The sequence below is a fragment of the Furipterus horrens genome, unplaced genomic scaffold, assembly GCF_987537825.1.
Source record: "Furipterus horrens unplaced genomic scaffold, mFurHor1.1.pri manual_scaffold_6, whole genome shotgun sequence".
NCBI classification, from domain to species: Eukaryota; Metazoa; Chordata; class Mammalia; order Chiroptera; family Furipteridae; genus Furipterus; species Furipterus horrens.
In genome coordinates, this window is record NW_028327176.1 from 16,172,987 (window position 1) to 16,196,102 (window position 23,116).

A 23,116-nucleotide genomic window follows, 5' to 3' on the forward strand; every position below is an offset into this window, starting at 1 on the left:
GCAGACACAGCGTTAGGCCATAGCCAGCTCCAGACAACCCCGGAAGAGAGCTCAGCCTCTCCCTGTCTCCCTGAGGCCCAAACACTCCTGTGCCCCCCTCACCTGGTGTTCAGACACCCAGTGATGTCTGCAGCTCAGGACAGATCTTCCCCCTTAACCCTGTGTCTCCCCCAAACCATAATATTAACAATAACTACCATTTATCGAGAGCCTACTACACACCAGCATTATCCTGGGCATTTTATATATTGTGCGATTTTATCCTCTTCACAACAATTCTATGACCAGACAGAATTAGCTCCATTTGACAGATGAAGAAACTGAGGAAGATTGAGTTCAATAATATACCCAAGGTGACACAGCTAATTAAGAGGCAGATCAGAAATCAGGTTTGTCTATGGCCTCACACACCCTGTCCCAACTCCCTGATGGCCTCAGCCCTGGTCTCCCCAGGGACAGCAACGTTCGGTATCTGGGATCACATTTGTGGCTGAGGCACTGCCTTAACTACAAGGTGGCTCCAAGGGTGGAGCTTTCAGGCTTTGGAGCAGTCACTGGGAAGCTATTTTTGGACGCAAAAACCCCACCAAACCACAGAGTAGGCTCCCTGCCCACTGGCCTGTCAAGTTGGCTCGGCTTGAGCCACTCCTGGAGCCATGGAACTGGAGTCTTATGACAGTACAGGGGCCCAAAGGAGCTTTTCCCATGATTTGTGGTTATTTGGAAGGTTCCCTGGGGAGCACAAGGAATTCAGTGTCCTCCCCAGTCAGGAAGGCTCTCTGTCTCTATGTATCCCTGAACCCAGCTGCCACCACGAGCAGAGCTGGTGGCAAGCCTGGGGCATTTCTGCTGCTCTGGTCTAGACAGCCCCTTCTTTGGGCTTGGGTGGGGAGGTGAATGGGGGAATGGAAAAAAAGAGAGGGAAGGACTATAGTATCAAAGCCTCCAGGAGCCCCAGCCAGAGTAGTTTGGACATGAAGGACAAACAGACTGCCAGAAAGAAGCAGGCTCTCGGGAAGGAGATTTATTTGCTCTGTGGCTTTGCAGTGCGACACGCCAAGACACAGGCGGGGCCCTCCCATGGCCTGCATCTGCCCAGGAGCAGGGCAGCCCGGATGCCAGGCTGGATGGAGGGGAGAAGGCAATGGTAGCCAGTGATACTGGCCCCAAGGAAGGGTGAGCTGGTGCTTCTTGCCACAGGGCGCTCATGCGATGCCATCGAAGCCCTGCAGGCCACACTTCTTGCCGGCCACCTGGCAGCCAAACTTCAGTGCCTCCTGCATGCTCTTTCCTGGAGGGAAGGACGCGTAGCTGGATCAGCCTGGCCTTCTGCGCAGGGCCAGGCTCCAGCCCTGTGCCTCTCACTGGGTACTCACCCTGCGACAGGCTGAAGATGACCGCAGCATTGAAGGTGTCTCCGGCCCCCAGAGTATCCACCACCCGGGGTGGCGGGAAAGCATCCGAGTGGAGCAGTTGTCCATCAGGGCCCAGGGCATCAGCGCCCTTCTCAGCCCAAGCACAGACCAGTGTAGCCCTGCAAGACCCTCTGCTCAGCTGGGTGCGAGCCCACCCCTGGCCCCCAGTCTCATTCCCCCTCCTCAGGGCAGACCCTGGAGTCCAGGCTCACTCGGTTCCCACGCCAATTCTTCCTGGCGTTCCCCAGCTCACCCTTTGCTCACACGATTGTACAAGCCCCTCAGGGCCTCCACTGCTGACCGAAACCCCAAGTGCTTGGCCACATCTTTGCTGACAAACACCTGTGGACAGTCGAAGAGAGGCTGATGATCACCCTAACTCTAGTCCCAGCTCAGTCACTCACCACCGGCAGCCAAGTATTGCCCCCATACGACAACCCTGCTCCTCCAACTAAGCCACTCCAACCTCCGAGATAGTATTTCACTGCCTCACAGGAACACGTTTTCGTACTTGCTCAAGATATGCCAGAATCCAACCCTGTCAATTGTGACACACGCCCTCCTGGTCTATTTGTTCTAAGATCAGTGAATTTCCGTCCAGTTGAAAACCCAGAGCGACCCTTGAGCGCCATCTTGGGGTGAAATCTACTATTGCAAGTTAAACCGCCAACTCAGAGGAGCATTTCCGCTTTAGTTTAGTTTGTTTTCCTCATACAACTATGCCCTCTAGGTCTGGTTTCTTCATCTAAAAAACAAAGGGGTAGGGGCTCAAAAGCTCCCCAACACTAACTACACAGTAGAATCACCGGAGACAGTTTTATTAAAAAATACTTCAGCCCAGGCTCCACCCCTACCAATCAAATAACAAACAGGGATGGGGCTTGGGCATCCCTATCTCTTAACCTGCAGTCAAGGTTGAGGGCCAACCAGCTTCTGCAACGATGCTAAGCTTGTCAACTAGATTCCAGTTAGATCCTACTCTGCTCAGATTCACCTTCTGCCTGTCCCCTTCCTATCCTCCTTCACCCACTAGTGGCACCCATAACCTGTCACCCACCCCAGAGTCAAAGGACACCTCGGAGAACAGTCCTATCCCCTAACTGGACAGAGAAAAAGAATGAGGAGGCCCAGGGAGGAGATGCTTCCACAAAGGATTGCCCTGTCCAAGCCATTTGGCTACCTACCCTCACACCTATGCACCCTCTGGGGCAGAGAAATTGTCCTTGGCCACTGCTGAAGGCTGCACCACAGCCCAAAGCTGGGGTCGGCCTCTTTCCTTTGTCCCCCTCCTACTAACACCATCCAGATATGAGTAGCTAGCCCTCCAGGCGTGGCAGGCAAGACAAGGGAATGCTCAAGCTCCTTTAAAGAACCAAATCAGCTGGGTGTGGCAGAGAAGTCGCGGGACGCTCACCACGTCTCCATAGCCAAACAGCTGGAACAACTCTTCTCGGGTTTTCTCCACCTCCACCGACACCCGGATCTTCTGCCCCGAAGGCTGCCTGGCATTGTGCTGCTCTATCCGCTGCAGCATCTTCACCTGCTCCGATGCATTCCGGCCCTGGGGCAGGGCAGGGCAGCTCAGGGCCAGGTGGGAAGTGCCCAGCCAATCTGGCTCGTTCTTCCCTATCTGCTGAAACTCTGGGCGAGGGGGTAGAGAGGCTGGGGGTGACTGGGCTGGAACCCCATCCTCAATCTCAAAATTCTAGAGCTATACCTTAGAGACCTTATTGACCAGCCCTCCCATTTCATAAATCAGGAGACTAAAGAATAAGAGAGACTTTCCTAAGGACCTGTAATAAGTTAAACGACAGGGCTAGGATTAGAACTAAGGACTTCTTGGGATTTTCTCCCAATCGGACTCCAAAACTTCTCTTGTAATGAAGATTCTAGTTCCCTGTATTTGGGTGCTGGCTCGGGCTCTCCCAGAGGTAATGGGTCAGGCCCCCCACAGCCAGGCACCGCCAGTGTGAGGGAGGTAGGGCAGCCTGTAACACAGAAAGCAGGGATTAGCCTGGAGTCAGCATTATTTATCTGGTGCCTCCCTCCTGCTGAGTGACCTTGAGTAAGTCACCCAACCTTTGTGGGCCTTAGCTTCCTACCTGAAAACATAAAGTAGGATGGAAAGGGGACAAGGAGGGCCATATTTATCGATCCCTAAGGCACTTCCTGGTGCAAAGAAACCAAGAAGGAGGTAAAACATGAGGAGGGGCTGGCAGGTGGAGCCCTGCAAAGCACAGGGCAGGGCTTGCCTCAATGTGGATCCACTTGAACCGAGTCAGATCAACCTTCTCGAAGTCCACAGCAGAAACATCTGGCAGGTTCCTGAGTCACAAGACGGAAGGGACAGAGAAGAAGGGGCATGGTGAGGTCGGCCAGGACCAGGAACCAACAGGCTGCTGGAGTCCTTATGCCTGGCCCTGACAAGCATGGCAGCAAGCTGGATCTACAGCAAATGCTTCTGAGGTCCAACTCCAGGACAGATTGTCCCAAGCTAAACTCACAACTACACCTTGCCCCATTTGGCTCTATCCAGACAGCGGACTGGAGGCAGTTTGCTAGGGTGCCCCTTGCCGTGTCTGAGGCTGTGCTATTCTCTAAGGGGAAACCGTCCCTGTCAAGGAGCCAGTTTTCTGTGCCTTTGAGACCATATCTCCCAGAAGGCCCTAAGAACACCAAGGACTACAATTCCCAGAATTCCCCTTGCCAACAGCACACACAGCTCCCAGCATGCAGTGCCCCAGGAAACTACAAAGGCTATGGCTACTCTGCATGGAGCTCAGGTCTGGTCCCGCTAACTTCTGGCACCACGGCAGTGACAGCACCACTGTCCTGAGTTTGGCAGCTACGTGTTGCAATGGTGAGGTTAAGCTTAGTGCTTGAGGATGAGTTTATATTTGGCTAAGTTAGGTGTGGACACTCCACCAGGGTCTGCCTTGATCCTCCTTGGCCAGAAACCTACACGTGGCCTATGTCCTCTCTGTATTGCAGAGCTGAAGCCTTTGTCCACTTAACTAGCTGTGTGACCTGGGCCTTTACGAAGCTACTTCCCCATCGGTAAATGGGGCCCCAACCCCCAGCCTCATGGGCTTGCTGCAGTTGGCTGGAGGTAACATATTGTGTGTGGATATGCCTGAACTGAGGCCAGTAGGCAATGAACATTTCTCCTCAGAGCTCTCCGCAGAGCTCTTCTGCCTCCCTTCCTGTGAATACCCATGTTGTGTCCTTGATGAGAGTCACTACAGATTGTTGCCTACTGGGCAGATGGCTAGGATTGCCCAATGTGAATATTGCCACTAGCATGTATGCCCACTCTCTCATTCACTGGGACACATAGAGCCCAGGGACCACTGGTTATACAGCTTGTCCTGGGATAACTGCCCCTCTCCCCCAGATTGAGTGGTCATGCTAGGCAGTAGGGATGGCCTGAACCCCAGGGCAGCTGAGTTTGGGCCACCTCAGCCCTAACATAGTACCTGACACATACTAGGTTCTCAGTAAACTAAACCTCTGACATTCTTCAAGAGGGAATCTGGGGGAGATGAGAAGAATCTGAGCCCACAGGACGTACCCCCAGTACCTTGGACCCTGAAGGGACCTCCCTCCCCATTGTTTAGCATTACATCTGAGGGCCCTAATCTGCTGACCCAATGTTCTCCTTCAACCAGGGCTGCAAATGACATGAGGTGTGTGATCTGACCTCATTATGCTGGGAGCTCTGTGGGGCCTCACCTTGTCTGAACACCCAAACCCCAGCTCCTTGGTGCCATGCTGTGGGTCGGCAACTCTGAGGCTGACCCTGGAAATTCCACCGGGTCCCCATCAGGGCTTAAGATGGTTTGAGTCACATCTCCCATCCCTCTTTCCTCAAAACAATTTCCCCATACCCAAACCCGGGCTGCTGATTGACTAATTATGGAGGAATCACACCATAAATTACTTTTCGTACAGGCACGCCTGCCCATCCTTGGTGTTAACCAAGACCAAGTTGCCAGGCAGAGCAAAGCTCTTCCCTTCCCCCACCCGGCTCCTCCCCTAATTGAAAACAATTCAGAAATCACTGATCAGTTGGGCATAGGAACAATTTCTGGTAGAGAGGCCACAGAGGGTAGGCAACTGGGGTGCCAATGCCCATGGTGGCAAGGGAGGAAACTGATTGGTGGGTGTGGCAGGGCGAGGCCAGGGGGCCTTACGTGTCATAGAGCACAATGGTACGGGAGCCATTGGAGTTGTTGACGATGCAGCAAGAGCACGGGGTCTCTCCCCTGCTCTGCCAGGCCACCTGAGACACGTCCACACCCCATTGCCTGAAGTCAGCCACCAGGAAACTTGGGGCGGAGCCCGAGCCAAGGGGAGGGCAAGGAGACACAAATTAGAGCCTACAAGCTGCCTGAACCTTCTGCAGGGGTGGGGAGGGGTGCTGGAGCACATGGGTGCTGAGCACCCCTCTTCCAAGAGAAGGTCCTGTTCTAAAGTTCAGTGATGGCGGCAGCAGCTGGCAAGGCGCAGACAGGTGTACAAACCTGTAGGCATGTAGGATGGTGCGGCTACCACTGGCCTCGTTGACGATGACTGTGGAGATGGGGACGGAGCCTGTGGACTGAAGGACTGTGTAGCGAAGGTCCACGGAATAGTGGCGGAGGTCATCCAGGACAAAACTGCCGGGCAAAGTAACCCGGGGGAGGTGCAGTTGATAAGGTTTGGAGGCTGGAAGGTAGCTGGGAGGGCCACTAGGGACCCAGGATGCAAGCAGAGGGGGCTAGGAGAAAACTAGAAGTCACCAGCTGTCACAGGCTGTGCAAGGAGGAAGGAGAGGCAGGAGTGCATAGGCTGGAGATCAGTGAGAACACTAAGGGACATTCTTTTAGGTCCTGACATGAAGCAGATTCCAACCCTGACACTGTCCTTCACTTGGACTTAAGCTGGGAAGGAGTTGCTTCCATTCACAAAGCTAGCGGGGGCAGATTTGGGACCAGCAGCATGTGCCCTGTCAGAAACAAGCAGGTGAGGGGACTGTGGCAGGTTTGGTGCACAGCGTAGACAGAATTAATAATTACCAAGGTGATACTTTGCCCCCAGCTGCCCTCTGCACATGAGGGTGCCCTCATCCTCATGGCAGTCTTCTCTCTGGAGTCCCTTCCAGTTCTACAATGACTCCTCTCATTCCCCACCTGCCTCGGCTATGCCCAACCAAGAAGCGGTGCTGCCTTGGTAGGTCCACTCACTGCCCTCTCCTCTTGCAGCAAGGTGAACCCTCCTGGGCAATGAACAGGCTCCCAGTGCCTGATACCCCTCGGTACGGGCCTGGTCCAGGCCTTTTACTCAGAATCCCCTGCAATCCAAGTGAAACCACTCAGGAAGACTGCACCAGCAGGAGAACAAGGCCAGCCCTACCCTGCCTGGTCCCCTCTGGAAAGTCAGTGTCTTGTGCCCAAGACCTGGCATTATGCCAGCCACCGAGCCACTGTCCTGGCTTGTCTCACTATGGCGGGCCCCATTTATGGCAACGACACAGCTGGACAATACAGATTTGTGTAAAGGTGAAAAGATAATGCTGGGAACAGAGAAGGCAGCAGGAAGAGAGGAAGACCACATATGAGATGGACTAACTCCATAAAAGAAGCCACAGGAGCTGAGCAGGGCTATTGAGGACAGGACATTGTGGACGTCACTCATCCATAGGGTTACCAGGAGTTGGAGCCGACTCAACAGCACGTGATAGACACAAAAGACATCAATCCTTGTCTTACATGTCAAGGACCCATTAAACAGTGGCTTTCCCACGGCATAGAAAATATGGTTTGCTTTGCAAATAACTTTTTGTACCTACAGTGTCTGGCACATGGTAGGTGCTCATTAAGTGTTTGTTGAACACATGAGGATAATTTGGAATGGCCCACCCATTAGCATGATTACTACATAAAGGTGGGTCCATTACCCTAAGTAAGAACCAGTCTTGCCTCTGGCAGCTGAAGAGGGTTAATAAGTGACCAGCTGTTGACTTCGGGTCCCACTGTCCCACCTCATGGGCAGGCTCTCGCCCCAATTTGCTTCCTGCTAGCTGGTAAAGGCAGGGAATCTGGCTGTGGCTCAGGGGGCTGGGCTCTTGCAGGTCCTCCTAAACCAAGGTTCAAAGGGCTATATTTCACAGGCCAGCAACCTGGAACCTGCCCAGTGCCCACAGTGGGCAAAGTGTGTGACTGATAAGCACTTTCTGAGTAGGCAGTGCCAGGGGTCAAAGAATTCTTGGGTCCCTGCAGCAGCTAACATGAATGGCATGTGGGCCACTTATAGGCTGCAGCCTCATAGCTGATGAGCTGGGAGGCATGGGTCTGAGCCCAGCCTTAGCACATGGCTCCAGGGTGTCCTTGGCCAGGGTGCTCTTGCTGCTTCAGGGAGCAATGGGGACATGGGCACTGACCCTGCCCCCTCAACTGGGAAAGCAACTGTAACCCTGGACCATGGATGCCAGACATCCCTGAGGGACGATGGGTACATGTCCGTAACTGCTCCTGCCTCAAGCATAGCCAGGAAGAGAGAGTTAAGAAGAGCAAAGTCACATCCACCGCAGTCTGTTGGGAGCAAGGAAGGACAAGGTGGGGCAGCTGAAGCAGACCCCAGAGAGTGGCCAAGGAGCCAGGCTGTGGAAATGAAGCCTTTAATAGGAGCAGTGTGAACATCTGAGGAGCAGATAAGCCACCCTGGGGAGGCTCTGGGATGCTGGCACTCCACTTTGTCCCCCTCCCACGCATTTCTAGTGGCCACAAACCATTCGTTACAGCCCACACATCTGGGGTTAAGACTTCCTTTCCCCTCCACCCTGTGGGGAGGCCTCCTGTGCTCCCTCCTCAACTCACTCAGCAGCGTGGCCTGGGGCCAGTGAGCCCATGAAGGCACAGCGGGCTCCAAGCAGGGAGAGAACGGTGCAGGAGTTGGATGCATTGCCTCCACGCTGCCATCTCTGGGACAAGCACCTGTAAAACAAGGAGGGTCTCTGCAGCTCCAGCAGGCTCATCCTGGGATAAGCACGGCTGACCACAGTGCCTTGGGTAGGGCCCACAGAATGTAAGAGCTAGGAGAACTCCCCTAGAAAGCATCCAGTCCACTCTTCTCATTTCCTAGATGGGCAGCTAACGCTCAACAAAGGATAGTGACCCGGCTGAATACCAGGTCAGTCTCCCCAGCCCAGGCTAAATTCAAGTTCACCGCGATTAATTTCTATTTTCCACCTATTCTTATGACATCAGGAAGCCACTCAGTCAGGTTCATTACCATCTGAGGGTTTCACTCCCGCTGGGTTAGCTCCCCATCCAAGTCAATGGCCCACCTCTCCCCCAGGTAGAGCTGCTGTACCTTCAGCCTTCCCTTGAGAGCTGGATAATTCCAAGTGCCACTTTCCAAAGGTATCACATCTACAATCTGCTCCTGTCTCAGGAGAGTTGTTTCGGTAATAACTCAGGGTAAGATGAGTAAGGCAAGTGAACCTGGACTTTGTGATCATGCATGCAAAGGAGAGCTAACTTTTACGATGCCAAAAGTTGAAAAGACTGTTGGATGAAGATCAGCTTTTCCTCCATATTTTTTGCTTGTTTTCCTTTTTTCAGCTTTATTAAAACATAATTGACATATAACATTTCGTAAGATTAAGAAGCGCAATGTGATTTGATATACATACATATTGCGAAATGATTGCCACAATAAGGTTAACTGACACATCTATCACCTCACATAGTTACCTTTTCCCCTCCATCTTTACTGAAAGTCTAACAAGAGGGAACAACTCAAAATACATCTGTTTGACTTCATTGTCATCATCAACAATAAGAATGATAACTTATGCATATGTAGTCAAAACACTGTAATGATGTCTCATTTGTGCTCCAATGAAGCTGTGAGGTAAACAGTGCAAGCTGCTATTTCTAGTATCCCAGTTCTAAAATAATAATAACTGTGACAGATTACAAGAGGGACAGACAAGTATCAAAGAATCACTAATTAAGGGAAATAAATTCAGCAGAATTTTTAGACAAAAGTTTATTTGTACACAAAACTTAACCATGAACTTCCCTTCAGCCTTGGGAAAAGGGGACCATGATCTCATTAGAAAGAAAAATACTAATTTGTAAAGGGCCAAACGTTTCTCAAGCTAGGAGCTTTAGAGAAATTTTCATGCAGAGAAGAGAGAAGGAGCCCAGGGGGATCTGACTTGATCAAAATCACACCAATAGTTAATGACAGAGCTGATATTAGAACCCAGTTTTCCTGACTCCCAAACCACTGCAATGGACTCTGCATTTTTGAATGGGAAGTAGTCAGGCCCCAGCTTGGATGAGGTTTCAAAGAAAAAGTATCCAGTTTTATTCTGTGGAAACCCCTCAAAGTCACACTGCTACCCAACTTTATGTGCAGAAAGGCTCTGATGAACATGAAAATGCTTTCTGGAAGGCTCTTCTCAGTCTGGATGCTGGGAGCCAGGGCCGTTCCTCAGGGGTCTGGCTGAGCAGCTGGTGGTGGCAGCTCCTGAGAGTCCCCAGCTACCCATGGAGCACAGAGAGCCTGGGGCAGGTGGGGCTGAGATGGCTGGGAAGGACTGCACTCCCTACTCAGGCCTGCTCATCTGGGAGGCACAACAGAGTCCAGGAGCTGGGCTGCGTGCGATGGGAGCATGAGAGAGACCCTAAGGACAACTACAGGGCTCTGCAGAGGAGCAGAGCCATGGGTCTGGGGGAGAGGGAGGCCCACCCTGAACGGCACAGGCATGGAGAACATGGAAAAGGTCTCTTCAGGCAGGGTGGCAGGATCTCCCCCAGCCTAGCCTCCATGGGGCTCCAGCTCTGGTTGAAAGAGACACTCTGGGTCTTCCTCGGGCCTGCCACTGTCCTTGGGGGACCTGTGTGTCCGGATGTGTACTGGTCTCCTGAGGGGAAGCCTGGCTCCTCACTGCACACCCTGTCCTAGGGCTGTCTTGATCTCGGTGGGTGGGCATACCCTTCTGCCTCTCCCCCACTGCCCCTGCACCCCTGGCAAGAAGCTCGAACCTCTGGCAAATGAGGCAGCCCAGAGCAAAGGCTCAGCTCCAGGAGACAGGCAGCAGCAATAGGGAAGGGAGCATGAGAGATGACCGAGGGCTGAGCATGAGCCTCGGAGCTCGGAGGCTTGGGCTGTGATTACAGCTCTGCCCTGCATTAACCACATGGCCTTACCAAAACAATTTAATTTCTACACATGTTCCACATCTATAAAGAAAGGATTTGGACTTCCAGCTAAGATGGAGACCTAGACTGACACGCTCCATCTCCCTCCACAACTAACAAGGAATACAACTACCTCAAAACCAAAAATAACCAGAAATTTCAGAAAATAAAACTACATGGAAGTCCAATGTATGAAGTTATAAACCAGTGGTGCTCGTCCGGACGGGTAGGAGGGGCGAAACTGGGATGGAAAGGTCGGGCTGTGCTGTCCGCGGCAGCAGCGGGGATAGCGGCGGGACTGCGAGAAACGCCAGGGGAGTAGTCCCGGCGGCAGCCGAGGCCCGTCAGTTCACGATTCTAACGCTGGGGAAGGCAGTCCCCCATTGCCTCGGACTGTGAGGCCCAGAGGGCGTGGGGACGGAGGAACAGGCTCCCAGTCTCTCAGCGGAGAGTAAAGGCAGGAATCGATCTTGGACCCCTGCCCCTACACAAAGTGCCACAGTGTGGTGAAAAAGGTCGCCAGGTTGTGATGAGTGCTCAGGGCTCTGCATCTGATAGCATAGGAGGTGTGACAGCCCCGCCCAAGAAGGAAAGATAAACGAAAACAGAATGACAGAAATAATTATTGAAATACCAGTCATGAAGCTAATGAAAAAGCAGATAAAGGAATTAACCGATGAACAAATAGAAAAACTTTCTGAGGCTCAGTTCAGAACTATAGTCATAAGGCAGCTGACAGAATTAACAAAAGATATTGAACACGACGGGGAAGGAATGAAGGCTAGCCCTGCTGAAATGAACGAAAACACATACGAGACAAGTGGTAAGGAAACGAAAACCAGAGATCAAATCAACAAATCGGAATACAGGGAAGGAACAAACAGTCAACCAGTGCAGAAAGAGGAAACAAAAAGTGAGGAATATGAGGAGAGGCTCAGAAACCTCTGGGACAGCTATAAGCGAGCAAACATCTGAATTATAGGGTTGCCAGAAGGTGAAGAAGAACTAGAAATTGAAAAATTATGTGAAAAAGTAATGAAGCAGAAGTTCCCTAACTTGGGGAAGGAAATAGACTTACAGGTCCAGGAAGCACAGAGTTCCAGAAAAATTGGACCCAGGGAGAACCACACCAAGACACATTATAATCAAAATGTCAAAAATTAAAGATAAAGAGAAAATCTTAAAAGCAGCAAGAGAGAAGAAGATAATTATGTACAAAGGGGTCCCAATTAGACTATCAGCTGATTTCTCAAAGGAAACCCTGCAGGCAAGAAGGGACTGGCAATAAATATTCAAAGTAACAAAAAGCAAAAACCTACAACCACGATTACTACTCTATCCAGCGAAACTGTCATTCAGAATAGAAGGGCAGAGAAAGTGCTTCCAGGGCAAAGTAAAACTTAAGGAGTTCATTAGATCCAAATCACTGTTATATGAGATGTTAAAGGGACGTGTTTAGAAGAAGGAGGATCAAAACTATGAACATTAAATGAAAACTGTATCACAACAACCAACAACAAAAGCTAGGGAATCAAAACAAAGGCAAACTAAGTAGACAATGAGAGTGTGAAAAGAACTATAGGCATAGGGAACATATTGAGGGGAGGTCAGCGGAGAGGGGGAAGGGGGAAAAGGGAGGGAGATGATGCAGTAATTAAGCATAGTAGGAGGGAATGGAGTAGACAGGAAGAGGTTGAGAAGAACTATATGCACAACCAATGGACATGGACTAAAAGGGGGGGGATAGCTGGAGGGAGGGGGTCACTGGGTGGAGGGGAGCAGGGGGAAAAGAAATTGGGACGACTGTAATAGCATAATCAATAAGACATATTTTAAAAAAGAAAGAAAGGATTTGACTGAGTTGTACACGCTTCCCATAGGCTGCTGTGAGGAAAGTGTGATCACACGTGACAGTGCTGGATGGACCCAGAGCCTGAGGCATGCCTGGTCTCCCCCCTCAGCCTCATGGCTATCAGCGCCTAGAGTCTTGCTGAGCTCAGCCTTGAACCGGCCTTTTATCCAGTTCCTGACTGAGACAACTGATAGCCAAGGAGCAATTCTTCTCTGTATTCTAAACACTGGACTTCCTGAAGAAAAAGCCCTGTATTCTGCCCACAGAAGTGCTTTTTGGGATTACAAGGTAACGGTGTAGTTCTTATCAAGAGTAAATATAAGAACAAACAAATGACTCTTCAACTTCCACCAGACAACCCAGATGGATGTTTTCCATTATGTTGCCAACTGACTTTTGTAAAAAGGACTTCGGGTAAACCCCTGTTGGAATTTCAGACCAGAGAAAAGTCTGTCCCGGCACAGGAATCAGCTCTACCTATAACCCACAGCCCCTTAAAGGTCCCCCAGTGTCTGTAAGCCCTGAGCTATAGTGAAGCTCAAACACCATGGCTTTAAATGTTCTTGCACAATCTAACTAACTACACATACTTCTTATTGTAATCTACCTCAATTTTTTAAAGGAGATAAATGAGATATATATGTGGTAAATAAATGAGAAATGAATGCTGGTGAGAGGCAAAGATATAGGTCTTGTTGTTAAAAAACAAACTAACTAACTGGTCCTCCACGTACTAGCCGTGTGCCCTTAGAAAAATCACTTCGTTTCTTACACATTACCAGGGTTGAAATGGAAACTGGCGAACACAATGCTACCCAAAACCTGGGTCTTATTACTAAAGGACTCAATTCTTTCCCCAGGTCCCGGACACAGGGCAAAGGGCATCGACTTCCGAGGCTGGACTCTCACGGCCCCAGCCCTGTAGTCTTTGACGCCAGGCACAAACGCGGGGCTGCAGCGGTTCCTGGGGTCTCCGGGGAGCCTGGCCGCCCCTACCTGCTGTCCGTGTCCTCCTCCGGGTACTTGTCTACCACATTGATGATGTCCAGCACCACTAGCCCCACGCATAGGATCTGCTTCTCTTCCATGAGGCCGCTCCCGTAACTTTCTGCCTGCCGGGCTGCAGGGATTGCTCCCGGGTTCCGGCTCTTATCCTGCAGGATTGTGTTCCCGTGCCCCGAAGCTGCCCTGGCTCCTCCTCCGCCTCCCGAGCTCCTCCTCCAGGGAGCCTCCTGCAGCAGCAGAAGGTGCAGTGGGGTGCAAAGAACACAGTGGGGCCCTTGCTCCCCAAGCCCACCGACCCAAGTGGGCCTGGGAGCGCAAACCCCGAGGTCTTGGTCCCGGGCCTCGCCTTAGCAGATTGCGTGGCCCAGCGGATGGCAACGCCTCCCACTTCTGGGCCTCGGTTTCCTCATGTGCCGGACGGACTCGGAGCTAATGCAAACATATCTAAAGAACAGCTAGGCAATCTCACGAATGCAAAAAAAAGTGCAGTAGAAAGGTGACTCTTGCTCCGCCTCTCCTGCATCGGAGGATCCCACTCTACACCCTAGACCCAAGAGTTTAAGCCGGCTTGGTAGCCGCGGCCTCCGGATAAGCCGAAGGTTTGCTGCCGGTCCGGCCCCCGAGGATTAGCCAATCCCAGCCCGAGGCCCAGCCGAGCCCAGCCGGAGGCCCCGCCTCCACCACAGGGCCGCAAGGTGAGCGGCGGTGGTCACGTGACCAGAGGCGGCACTCAGCGCCCCCTGGCGAACACCCGCGGAACACGTGTGACCGGGAAGAGGGCCCAGCTGGGACTGCTCTAAATCGCCGACGCACCTAGCGGGCAGAGCCACGCGGCGCAAAGCGGAGTGCGCGAGCCGGTCTGGAACCCGAGGCTCGCCCATTCTGCCCTCTGTGTACTCCTGTCTACCCCCGAACATACTAAAGCAGACGGCGTGTTTTGTTTTGTTCTGTTTTTTTATAAAAAACCAAGTGTCTTTATTCCTGAATAGTTTAGTATGGCGGTGGGAGCCAGGGCACCCTCGCGAGAGCCCTGGAACCCAGGAAATTGGCCTAGAAGCCAGTTGGGGGAGCTTCTAGGCTACCAGGATCTGCTCCTCCGCAGTCTGGGTCCTGCAGGGGACAGCGATCAGGCCAAAAGTCTGGACGAGGGGACACCGGAGACGCCAACCTGACGCACTCCGTTCGTGGGGAGAGGGACGGAGGCTGCTCAGAGGGCCTTTGCTGCAGCGGGTCTGGAGACAGCGACTCACCCAGGGCTGGGGTGCCAGGTCAGTGCCCAGTCCAAGGCGGGACCCCCCGCCCCCACGGCTCTTTGGCAGGCAGAGACACTTCGGGCAGGTCGGCCAGGCCCCCTGCCTACGCCTATTGCAGCTCCAGGTCCCCGTAAAGCAGGGCTCCGCTGAAGATGGTGAGCGGCTCCTCTGAGTGCGCCAGCTGCCCCATGACCAGGTCGATGCAGACTGTGTCGCCAGCCTGCAGCGGCAGGATGAGACTGAAGACTCCCAGGGCTCCGGGGCTGGGCTGGCTCTCGGCCACTGGCTTATTCTCCAGGCCCTCAGGCTCGTAGCCACCGGAGTCTATGCGGGCCACGCCCAGGTTGGAACGGGACAGAACAGCCTCTACTTTTTCGTGCCGGTGCCCAGTCAGTACCGCGCTCAGCAAGTAGCGTCCCGCCAGTGGTGCGGTGAATATGCCTGGGGACAAGGATGGCAGTCAGAAGAGACAGGTGGCAGGGCTGAGAAGGCTTCCAGACCCATAACTCCTGGATTAGAGAGGGACCTGCTGGGTCTTTTCACTTTTCTTGCATGAGGGCATAAGCTCCACAAGGGCAGGGCATTTGGTGTTTTGTTCATTACCGCATCCCCAGCACTCAAAGCTGCCTGGGCAGGAGCAGGCCCCCAATAAAGAGCTGTTGAAGGAATGACTCCTCCCCAGGGGTCAGCCCAAGCTGTGGTGAGAATGAATAAATGAAGGAAAGAATAGGGTTCTCCCCAAATTGAAGCATGAAGAGATTCACGTTGTGTAAAGGGGCAAGAATGAGAACATATCACTGCATAGCCTCTCCACTGGTTCTCCCACCCATCCCCCCTCCCCCACCCCACCCCCCGCATCCATCCCCCAATGCCCAGCCAGCCCCCTAGCAGGCTTACCCGTCTCTGGATCATAATAGTTCCCATCATTGAGCAGGACTCTGTCGAAGGGCACTGTGCCTGGTTCAGACCTGGGCAGACTTAGGGCAGCTGAAAAAGCCACCCGAGGCACAGAGACTGCTGGTGCCCCCTCCACTCCTGGAAGGGGGTGGGGTGGGTGTCAGAGTAGATGCCCAGCCCCCTTCCCCTCCAGAGTTTCTATCCCCATGGCTGACTGAGACCTTCCATCCTCTAACCCCTACTTTAGTTCCCCTCTCTCCAGCATCAAATGAGAACTTACCCTGTTCACCTTGAGGACCTGTGGGAGGAGGAAAGGGAGCAGTGAGAGGTAGAGCAGTTCTAAGTCACTCAGCAAACATCTGCTGAGTATCCAGCTGTGCTAGGTGCTATACAGATTTCAAAGCAAGGATGGGGGAACCAAGAAAAGGAGGAATAGGTCCAGGCTGTTTAACTTGTTTAACTGCTGGGCCTGTGCCCTTAGCCACCAGCCCTTCACACCTGACACAACCCATGTAGGCTCAACCTTGGTCTTCAATACAGCAGTGAGGCCACCATATCCAATTAGGCAACACAGTGACTGTCCCAGCTCCTAGTCACTTTCCTAATCACTATCAGCCATCTAGGATCCCCCAGTTCTTTGGCCCTTTCCCTCATTCCCTGTCAAGTTCAGAGGGAAGTGTCAAGCCTGGGGCTGCCCAGAATGGTGGTAACCTTGGCTGTAGTAAGGATCTCAGCCCACATACCTGGTGGCCCGATGGGCCCCTTTTGTCCATCCTTGCCTGGAGGTCCTGGAGGTCCTGCAGGGCCTGGGGGCCCCTGTACTCCAGGAGGCCCTGGGGGCCCAGCCTCACCTGCAGGCCCTACGGTGACAAAAGTCTGTTGAAGGAGAGCCAGAAAAGGAGTTTCCAAAGGACAAAGAGGGAGATGGCTCCACAGACAGGGTGATGGGGCCCCTCACTGTTCATGCTGGATACCTGGCTGGCAGAGCAGCAGCCCACCTCTGTCCACAGCCCTGAGTCACCAGGGGAGGGTGGGGAGCTGGGACCTTGAATCATCCCTTGTTGATAAACCAACCCTTGGGACAATTATGGGTATGCAATTCATGCTGGGCCGAGCAAGGCAAAAGTAGGTGAGGTTAAGGCTGGGCTGTTCTGACAGAGGGAGAAAGGACTTGAAAGGGGTTCCCTGCCACAACCACCCCAGGCCTCCTCTTGTCCCCTCACCAGTGAGGTCCTTCAGGCTAAGCTGGTGAAGCCGGTCCTCCAGGAGCAGCAGCGAGCTGTTCAGGGCACTAAGTCGCCTGCCCAGGCCGGCCTGCCCCCCCAGCAGCTTCTCCAGCAGGGCTGCCTGTGTCTGGCTGGTGCTGTTAGTTTCCCGTAGCCCGGCCCAGAGCCCAGCCACGTGTCTGGAAAGGCCATCACGTAGGCTCTGCAGTCCCTCAGCCACCGTGTCCAACCGCTCACAGACTCCCTCGAGACGGCCCAAGCGCCCCTCTAGGCTGGGGCACTGGCCAGCCTGTGCCTGTCCCTCCTCCAGGCCTCGAAAGCGCTCCTCACTTTCCATAACATGTTCTGTGGCCTCCTGCTGCAGCCTGTTAATCTCAGAGATGATGCGGTCCTTGGTGGCTCCCAGGTCAGCCAGATCAGCGCCCTGGCCCTCCACAGTGGTCTGGAGCTCATGCAGTGAGTCATTGAGGGAGCTGAAGGTGAGAATAACTTCGGAAAGCTCTCCTTGCAGGGCCTGTAGAGCTGAGCCTGAGCTGCCCCCAAACACACTGAAGCCATCCAGAGGCCCACGGCTTGGCCCTCCAACACCTGGGCCAGCCCCAGGGCCCCGTGGAGGTAGGAGGGGGCAGGAGCAGCGCTCCACGCCATCCCGAAGGCGGCCCAGTTCCTCTTGGACACCACCGCAGGCCCCACAGCCCTCATCTCCACGGGCCTGCAGTAGACCCTCCAGTTGGCCCAACCGTGTAGCTGTGAGATTGAGCTGAAGTGTGAACTCTGCAACTGTCTCATCCTGGGCATCAACACGACCCTGGAGCTGGCCCACAAGCCCTTGCAGTCCCTCCAGTGCAGCCTGCTGGGCCGCCTTGTGTAGGCCAGAGATCACCAGCCGCAGCTGCCCCTCACTGTCCAGCACCCTGCGCTCCAAGGCACTGAGGATCTCAGTGACTTGGGAGTCCTTCTCCCCCAAGACCCCAGAGCAGAGCTGCCCACAGGCCTGCACAGCCCCTGCCACCTGCTCTTCCAGCAGGTCCAGCCGGCCACCTAGATCCTCACTCACATTGGCCAGCAGCCCCTCCAGCTTCTCTAGTCGGCCCCGGGCAGTAGGCAGCCAGTGACTCAGTCCCCCAGGACGCCCAGGCCAGCCCTCCTCCTGCTCCTGCAAGGGACCCAGGGTAGAGTTGAATCGGTCCTCCAGACGGGAGAGGCGGGATGCTAAGCTGGTGTAGCCTGGGGGATGGCCCCCCTGCCCCACTGCTCCTTCCAGCTCAGTGCCTCTCCGCCCACTGAGCACTGTCACTGAACCAGACACCACCTCCAGCCTCCGCTCCAACTCTGCCAGTCGCCGGCCCAGCTCTGGAGGGCAGCATTCCTGAGGGGGCCTGCGGCCCACAGCCTGCACAGCGAGCTGCCGCTGCCGCTCCTCCACAGAAGCCAGTAGCTTCTCCAGTCCTCGCAGCCGCTCCCTGTCCTCCTGCTGCTGCCGGCGGAAGCCATCCAGCCCCGCCAGGCACACAGAGCAGGACTCCTGCAGCCGCTGCTCCAGCTCCTGCAGCAGCTCCTTGCTGTGGCCAGGAGGGGCTGGGGTTGGGTCCAGGGCTCTGCCATCACCGCCACCACCACCACTGTGATGGTTGTTGAGATGGCCCAGCTCCTGGTCGTGGGTGGAGATGCGCTTGTCCAGGAGATGCAGCTGCTGCTGGATCTCGTTGAGGGTTTCATGCACACCAGGGCGGGCAGCTGCATCTGCTGGCTGTTGCCGCCCATTAAAGGCCGTCTCCACAGCATTCTGGATGTCTTCTGCCAGGCGCCCACTCAGTCCCTGCAGGACACCCCGAAGACCCTGCAGTTCCTTCGTCAGGCTCTGTACCTGCTCCTCCAGCTGCTGCACTTTCTCTGACTCCCCAGGACCTGGCAGAGAGGGGAAGACATAGGGAGAGGGGCTGGACCTTCAGTGCTCAGTGCCCACCTCCTACTCCAGCTCCCTAACTCCAAGGTCAGAGGTCCGAGCTAATTCACCCACCCCTTAGCTGGGTGATTTGGGCAAGAAAAGACAGAAGGAAACTCATTCACTGAATGCCTATGGGCCAAGTCTTTGCCCCTTACAACTATTTCACTGGGCAGCTACTATTAGCTCTTCCCATTTTGTAGATTTGGAAACAGAGGACCAGAGAGCTTAAGTAACTGGGCCTCGGGTTACAAGTTAAATAAGTGGCAGAGCCAAGTTTCAAACTCAGGTCATGTGTCTGACCACCAAGCCCATGTCCTTTTCACTGACCAGAGGGCCTCTTAACTTTATGCAAACTGTTTCCTTCTATGAAATAGGTATGACACTATGCTGCTCCCTCAGGGCAAGTGAAACAGGAATGTGGGGAGGCCCTGTGGACTGCATGACAGTGGCTATTCCTTGCAGCACCTCTACACACCACCGGGGACAAACAGGGTTCTGCAGTTAGGCTGTCGGGGCTCTAGCTGGATGCGGGGAGAGTCAGCCAGAAGTTCCTGTTTCCATAATTACAACATGGTTTTCTCCCTGGCAGGCAAACACAGCACATCCACAGTGCCCAGCACACAGGGGAAAGCGAAAGGGACTGCTGCATTCTGGGACCTGTGGTCTCCAGAGGCCACTGAGGGGCCTGGGACCTGTAGTCAGTTGCAGTGCATGCTAGGACTTGTAGTCTCAACCGTCTATCCCCTTGGACCCGCTTCTGAAGGAATGCCCCCTTCTTCCCACAGCTGTTCCCAACTAGGAAGTATCTTGGCCACATGTGGGCGTAAGCACATTCACTTTCTATGCTTTCTTTTTTTCTGGTCCCTCTCAATCTCTCCATCTCTGTCTGGCGTGCATGCACACGCATGCATAAACATGCATACACACACGCACACATATGGACAGGGAATCTCAGGGATTGCATTAACTCTTTTTCTTTTATTCTGACTTGGAACACGGGGCTTCCCCAGCAGCCTGCCCCCACATTTTCCAACCAACACCGTCTCCCACTTCTCTCTCCAGGGCTCCCAGACTCACCTTCTCCCCCTAGTCCACTCAGGTGGCTGCCTGCACTGGAGCCAGAGAGGTTGGGGCGGCCAGGCCGGGTCCGGGGGCGTGGGGTAGTAGGTGTAGGACCCAATGCCGGGGCAGGGCTCTCAGCGCAGTCCTCACCCCCATACCCCTGACAGCACCTCCACTCCATGTCCGTCACTGTTTTGTAGGCCACGCGGTAGCGAGGACGGAGGAAGCTGCGGTACCTGGGAGAGGTGGTGGGAGGATTCTTTACTCTTCCCTGTACTGTCAGTGACCATGGCCTCTGTCCTCGGAGATGGGCAACTGCTGGTGGGCAAGGACCCTCAGGCCGGGTCCTCCTTACCATTCAGGTTCAACATGTGGTCTTGCTCAGCTGACAGCTGTCAGCTTATTGGCCAGCAGCCACATCCCTGCTCTTCCCCGCCTTGTCTTGTGCTGGAACCTTAAACTCCTCTCCTTGAGAATGACGTGGCCCAGAGAAGTATTCGGGGGCTGGCGGGGTGGTCTATTCAAGTGTGCCCACAGTACCCCTTTAGCCAAACTGCTGCCTCAGCATCTCCTCAAAATGGCTCTGACTGAAGCCCCTGGTTCTGCCCCTTTCTACCTGCCTTGTACAAATTCCCTGCGTTGGCTGCCCGCCTGCTGTCCTAGCTCAGTCCCCACCAGGTACCCACTCCCCAGTGCTGGGGCTCACGTGATGCTGCGGGGACACTGGGGCTGGCCCCAGCCACAGGGCTGGTAGTCGGGCTTGATGAAGGTCTCCACTCCATCCTCAAGGACACAGCTCACTGTCCGGGTCACCACGTAGGCACACCAGTTCCTGCAGGCACAACCCCACCTAGGCCCAAGAGCCAGAGACACACCCCAGAGGAGGGCCCAGGGGCTCCCAGAGGGGCTGACTGAGGGTCAAAGGATGAAGGAGCCCTGGGGACCAGTGGGAGCAGGGCTCTGGCAGGGGCAGGCCCCCCACCCCACCCCACGCCTTCCTGTGTTGCCGGAGTCGATAAAGACTTTTCAAGACAGGAGAGGAGGCATAGAGTGGAAAACCACAACTATGAGAAGTTGATCCTCATGGCTGGGGAGTGGGTCCCGGGGAGCCTCTGAATTCACCCATTCATTCGTGTCCCTTTCCTGTCTCAGTCTCCAGCTTAGTGTGGCCCTCTGGTGATTCCCTGGATGCTGGCTTCCACCCATCCCTCAGGGGAGAGGACTGGGCGGGCAGGGGTCCAGCTCAGGGTCACACAGAGAATAAGCCATTGATGAGCCCTGTCCCCAGGAGGTTTGCAGTTCTACACTCTCAGCCCCAATCATGCTGGCCTCTGATCAGTGTCCGTCCAGCTGGAGAGCCGAAAGGATCAGAGCAAAAGCGGTGTCAGAATCATGGATTACTGGACGGGCCGAGGAAGCCCTAGGAAGGGAGGAAAGGTCTGCTGGAGGATCCCAGGCTGGTCCACAGCTGGCAGGAAGGCCTGGCCCATGTCCTTCACGGTAGTCTCCCTAGGTACCTAACTGCAGGTCCCATGGGGAGGAGGGGGGAGTTCTATTCGGGAGGGGGGGTGCTGGAAACACCCACAGGAAGGTGGGCATGTGAGGAGCCATCTGATGGCTGGGCTTCCTCTCCCCCTCTCCCCTGCATTGGACAGGCAGCCACAGTGAGGGCTCCAATACTCACCTTCAGACCCACCCTCCCACCTACCTTCAGCCTTGGGCTGGGACCCTCTTCACCAGACACTTACCTGTGGCGACTGGCAGGCCGGGGGGCGCTCTGGGTCTGGGGCCCCCCAGGGCTGAGAGCCCCACCGTTTCCTGTGTAGAGGCTGTAACCGCGAGGAGGGTAGCTAGCCGCCCCCACAGCTGTGGTCAGAAGGCAACAGAGGTAGCAGCTCCAGAGGGTCCTGAGGGCCATGGTGGGGGCGCTCCGCTGTGGCCCTCAGAGGCACATCCCGCCCGACCACTGGCGCCTCTGCCTGGAGCGGGGATGCCCACTGCTCCAAGGGTCCAGGGTTGGGTCCTGTCCCCAGCTTCCTGCTGGCAGCCCCCAGCCACACGCCTCCTCCTTGGCCTCCTGGCCTGACCCCTCTCCCCCTCCTCTTTCCTCCTCAGGCTCCCGGCTGTCCCTCCCTTGGTTCCTTCCGCTCTCCTCTTCTCCACCTCAGAGAGGAGTTTGTTCTCTGTGCCCCCAGCCTCCTGCGCCTGTTGCCTGCCCCTCTCAGATGCTGCTTCCTGGGCCTCCTCCCAAACGCCCCAGCTGGCCCTCTTCTGGTCTCCTTATCTGTTTTCCCCAAAGACCGGATCCTGGGGGTGACAGGACTTTACCCCTGTGGCTGTTCAGAGGCGCAAGAGTGGCTGTGTGGGGCGGGCCCTGGCCTCCTGCCTCCCTCTCTTGCTCACTCCCCTCCCTTCCCCCCTGTCTGGCTGGCGGTCCAGCCTCCCCCTTCCTCCCCCCACCTCTCCAGCCATCGTGCGCCACATCTGCTTCTTGTTAACTCCGGGAAAGAGAGGGAAAAAAAGGAAAAACAGAAATGTGGAGTTGCCGCCGGGCTTGGGGCCAGCCTCTCAGACGGGCCACATGGAGTGGAGCCGGGGCCAGGGCTGGGGAGGAGGCCCAGGGCTGGCCGCTGAGACAGGGAACAGGAGCTGGAGCCACAGCTCTCCTGGGGCTGGGGCAGGGCTCCCTTGGGAGGAAAGACCTAAGAGAAGGGTCCAGAGGAGAGAGGAAGAGGGGGAGACTCAGCAGGACACCACTCACCCTCCAGTCCAGCTCTCTCCTTTAATACATGTGAAAATTGAGGCCCAGAGAAGGAAAGTAACTTGTCCAAGGTAACACAGCAGTCAAGAGCAGGGCTGAGATTAGACTGGAAATACCCAGGTCAGTGACTTGGGAGAGAGGTACTGGGCCAGGGAGAAGAAGGAAAAGGACTCCACTGAGACAGGCAGGAAATTCAGAGAAGCCAGAAGAGGAAGGAAGGAATCTGGAAATGGGGGAGCAGCCTTCTGTCAAGTAGGGACAAGAGGAGACTCTTGTTCTTTTTTGTTGTTGTTTCTAATCCTCACCTAGGATGTGTTTATTGATTTTAGAGAGAGGGGAAGGGGGTGGGAAGAGAGAGAGAGAGCGAGCGAGCGAGCAAGCGCTCCTTCTTAAATGGCCAAATGAATATGGGTCCCAGACTTGTTTTGGTGAGGGTTAGGCCCCATCTATATAGCAAAGGAAGTCGCTCCCTAGCCTGGAGGCAAGTCTGATGGCCTCTGGAG

At 54.7% G+C, this 23,116-nt stretch overlaps 2 protein-coding genes across 4 annotated transcripts; both read right to left on the minus strand.

Moving 5' to 3' along the window:
- Positions 1–1,009: 1,009 nt before the first annotated feature.
- KHK (ketohexokinase) lies at positions 1,010–14,063 on the minus strand. Of its 3 annotated transcripts, XM_090281038.1 has the most exons (9): positions 13,458–14,063; positions 8,273–8,389; positions 5,939–6,073; positions 5,609–5,743; positions 3,668–3,740; positions 2,830–2,976; positions 1,669–1,757; positions 1,377–1,534; positions 1,010–1,291 (listed from the first exon to the last, which is right to left on the minus strand). In XM_090281038.1, the coding sequence occupies exons 1-9, from the start codon at positions 13,547–13,549 to the stop codon at positions 1,206–1,208; spliced, it is 1,032 nt and encodes a 343-aa protein (XP_090137164.1). In that variant the 5' UTR covers positions 13,550–14,063; the 3' UTR covers positions 1,010–1,205. The 3 variants fall into 3 exon arrangements, with proteins under 3 accessions (XP_090137164.1, XP_090137166.1, XP_090137165.1); XM_090281040.1 differs by lacking the exon at positions 5,609–5,743 and having other exon boundaries at positions 13,458–14,062; XM_090281039.1 differs by lacking the exon at positions 5,939–6,073 and having other exon boundaries at positions 13,458–14,060.
- Positions 14,064–14,728: 665 nt separating this feature from the next.
- EMILIN1 (elastin microfibril interfacer 1) lies at positions 14,729–22,222 on the minus strand. Its single transcript, XM_090281044.1, has 8 exons — positions 21,601–22,222; positions 20,559–20,684; positions 19,868–20,088; positions 16,840–18,750; positions 16,360–16,476; positions 15,897–15,914; positions 15,617–15,754; positions 14,729–15,160 (listed from the first exon to the last, which is right to left on the minus strand). The coding sequence occupies exons 1-8, from the start codon at positions 21,768–21,770 to the stop codon at positions 14,829–14,831; spliced, it is 3,033 nt and encodes a 1,010-aa protein (XP_090137170.1). The 5' UTR covers positions 21,771–22,222; the 3' UTR covers positions 14,729–14,828.
- Between the last annotated feature and the right edge of the window lie 894 nt (positions 22,223–23,116).

Excerpts from the sequence above, each read along its gene's own strand:
- KHK (XM_090281038.1), bottom strand. The coding sequence starts at position 13,549 with ATGGAAGAGAAGCAGATCCTATGCGTGGGGCTAGTGGTGCTGGACATC. Across the intron at positions 2,977-3,667 it reads TCAAGTGGATCCACATTGAG|GGCCGGAATGCATCGGAGCA; the intron begins GCAAGCCCTGCC and ends GCCCTGCCCCAG. Across the intron at positions 1,292-1,376 it reads CATCTTCAGCCTGTCGCAGG|GAAAGAGCATGCAGGAGGCA; the intron begins GTGAGTACCCAG and ends CCTTCCCTCCAG.
- EMILIN1 (XM_090281044.1), bottom strand. The coding sequence starts at position 21,770 with ATGGCCCTCAGGACCCTCTGGAGCTGCTACCTCTGTTGCCTTCTGACC. Across the intron at positions 20,089-20,558 it reads CAGTGTCCCCGCAGCATCAC|GTACCGCAGCTTCCTCCGTC; the intron begins GTGAGCCCCAGC and ends CACCTCTCCCAG. Across the intron at positions 16,477-16,839 it reads TAGCCTGAAGGACCTCACTG|GGCCTGCAGGTGAGGCTGGG; the intron begins GTGAGGGGACAA and ends TTGTCACCGTAG.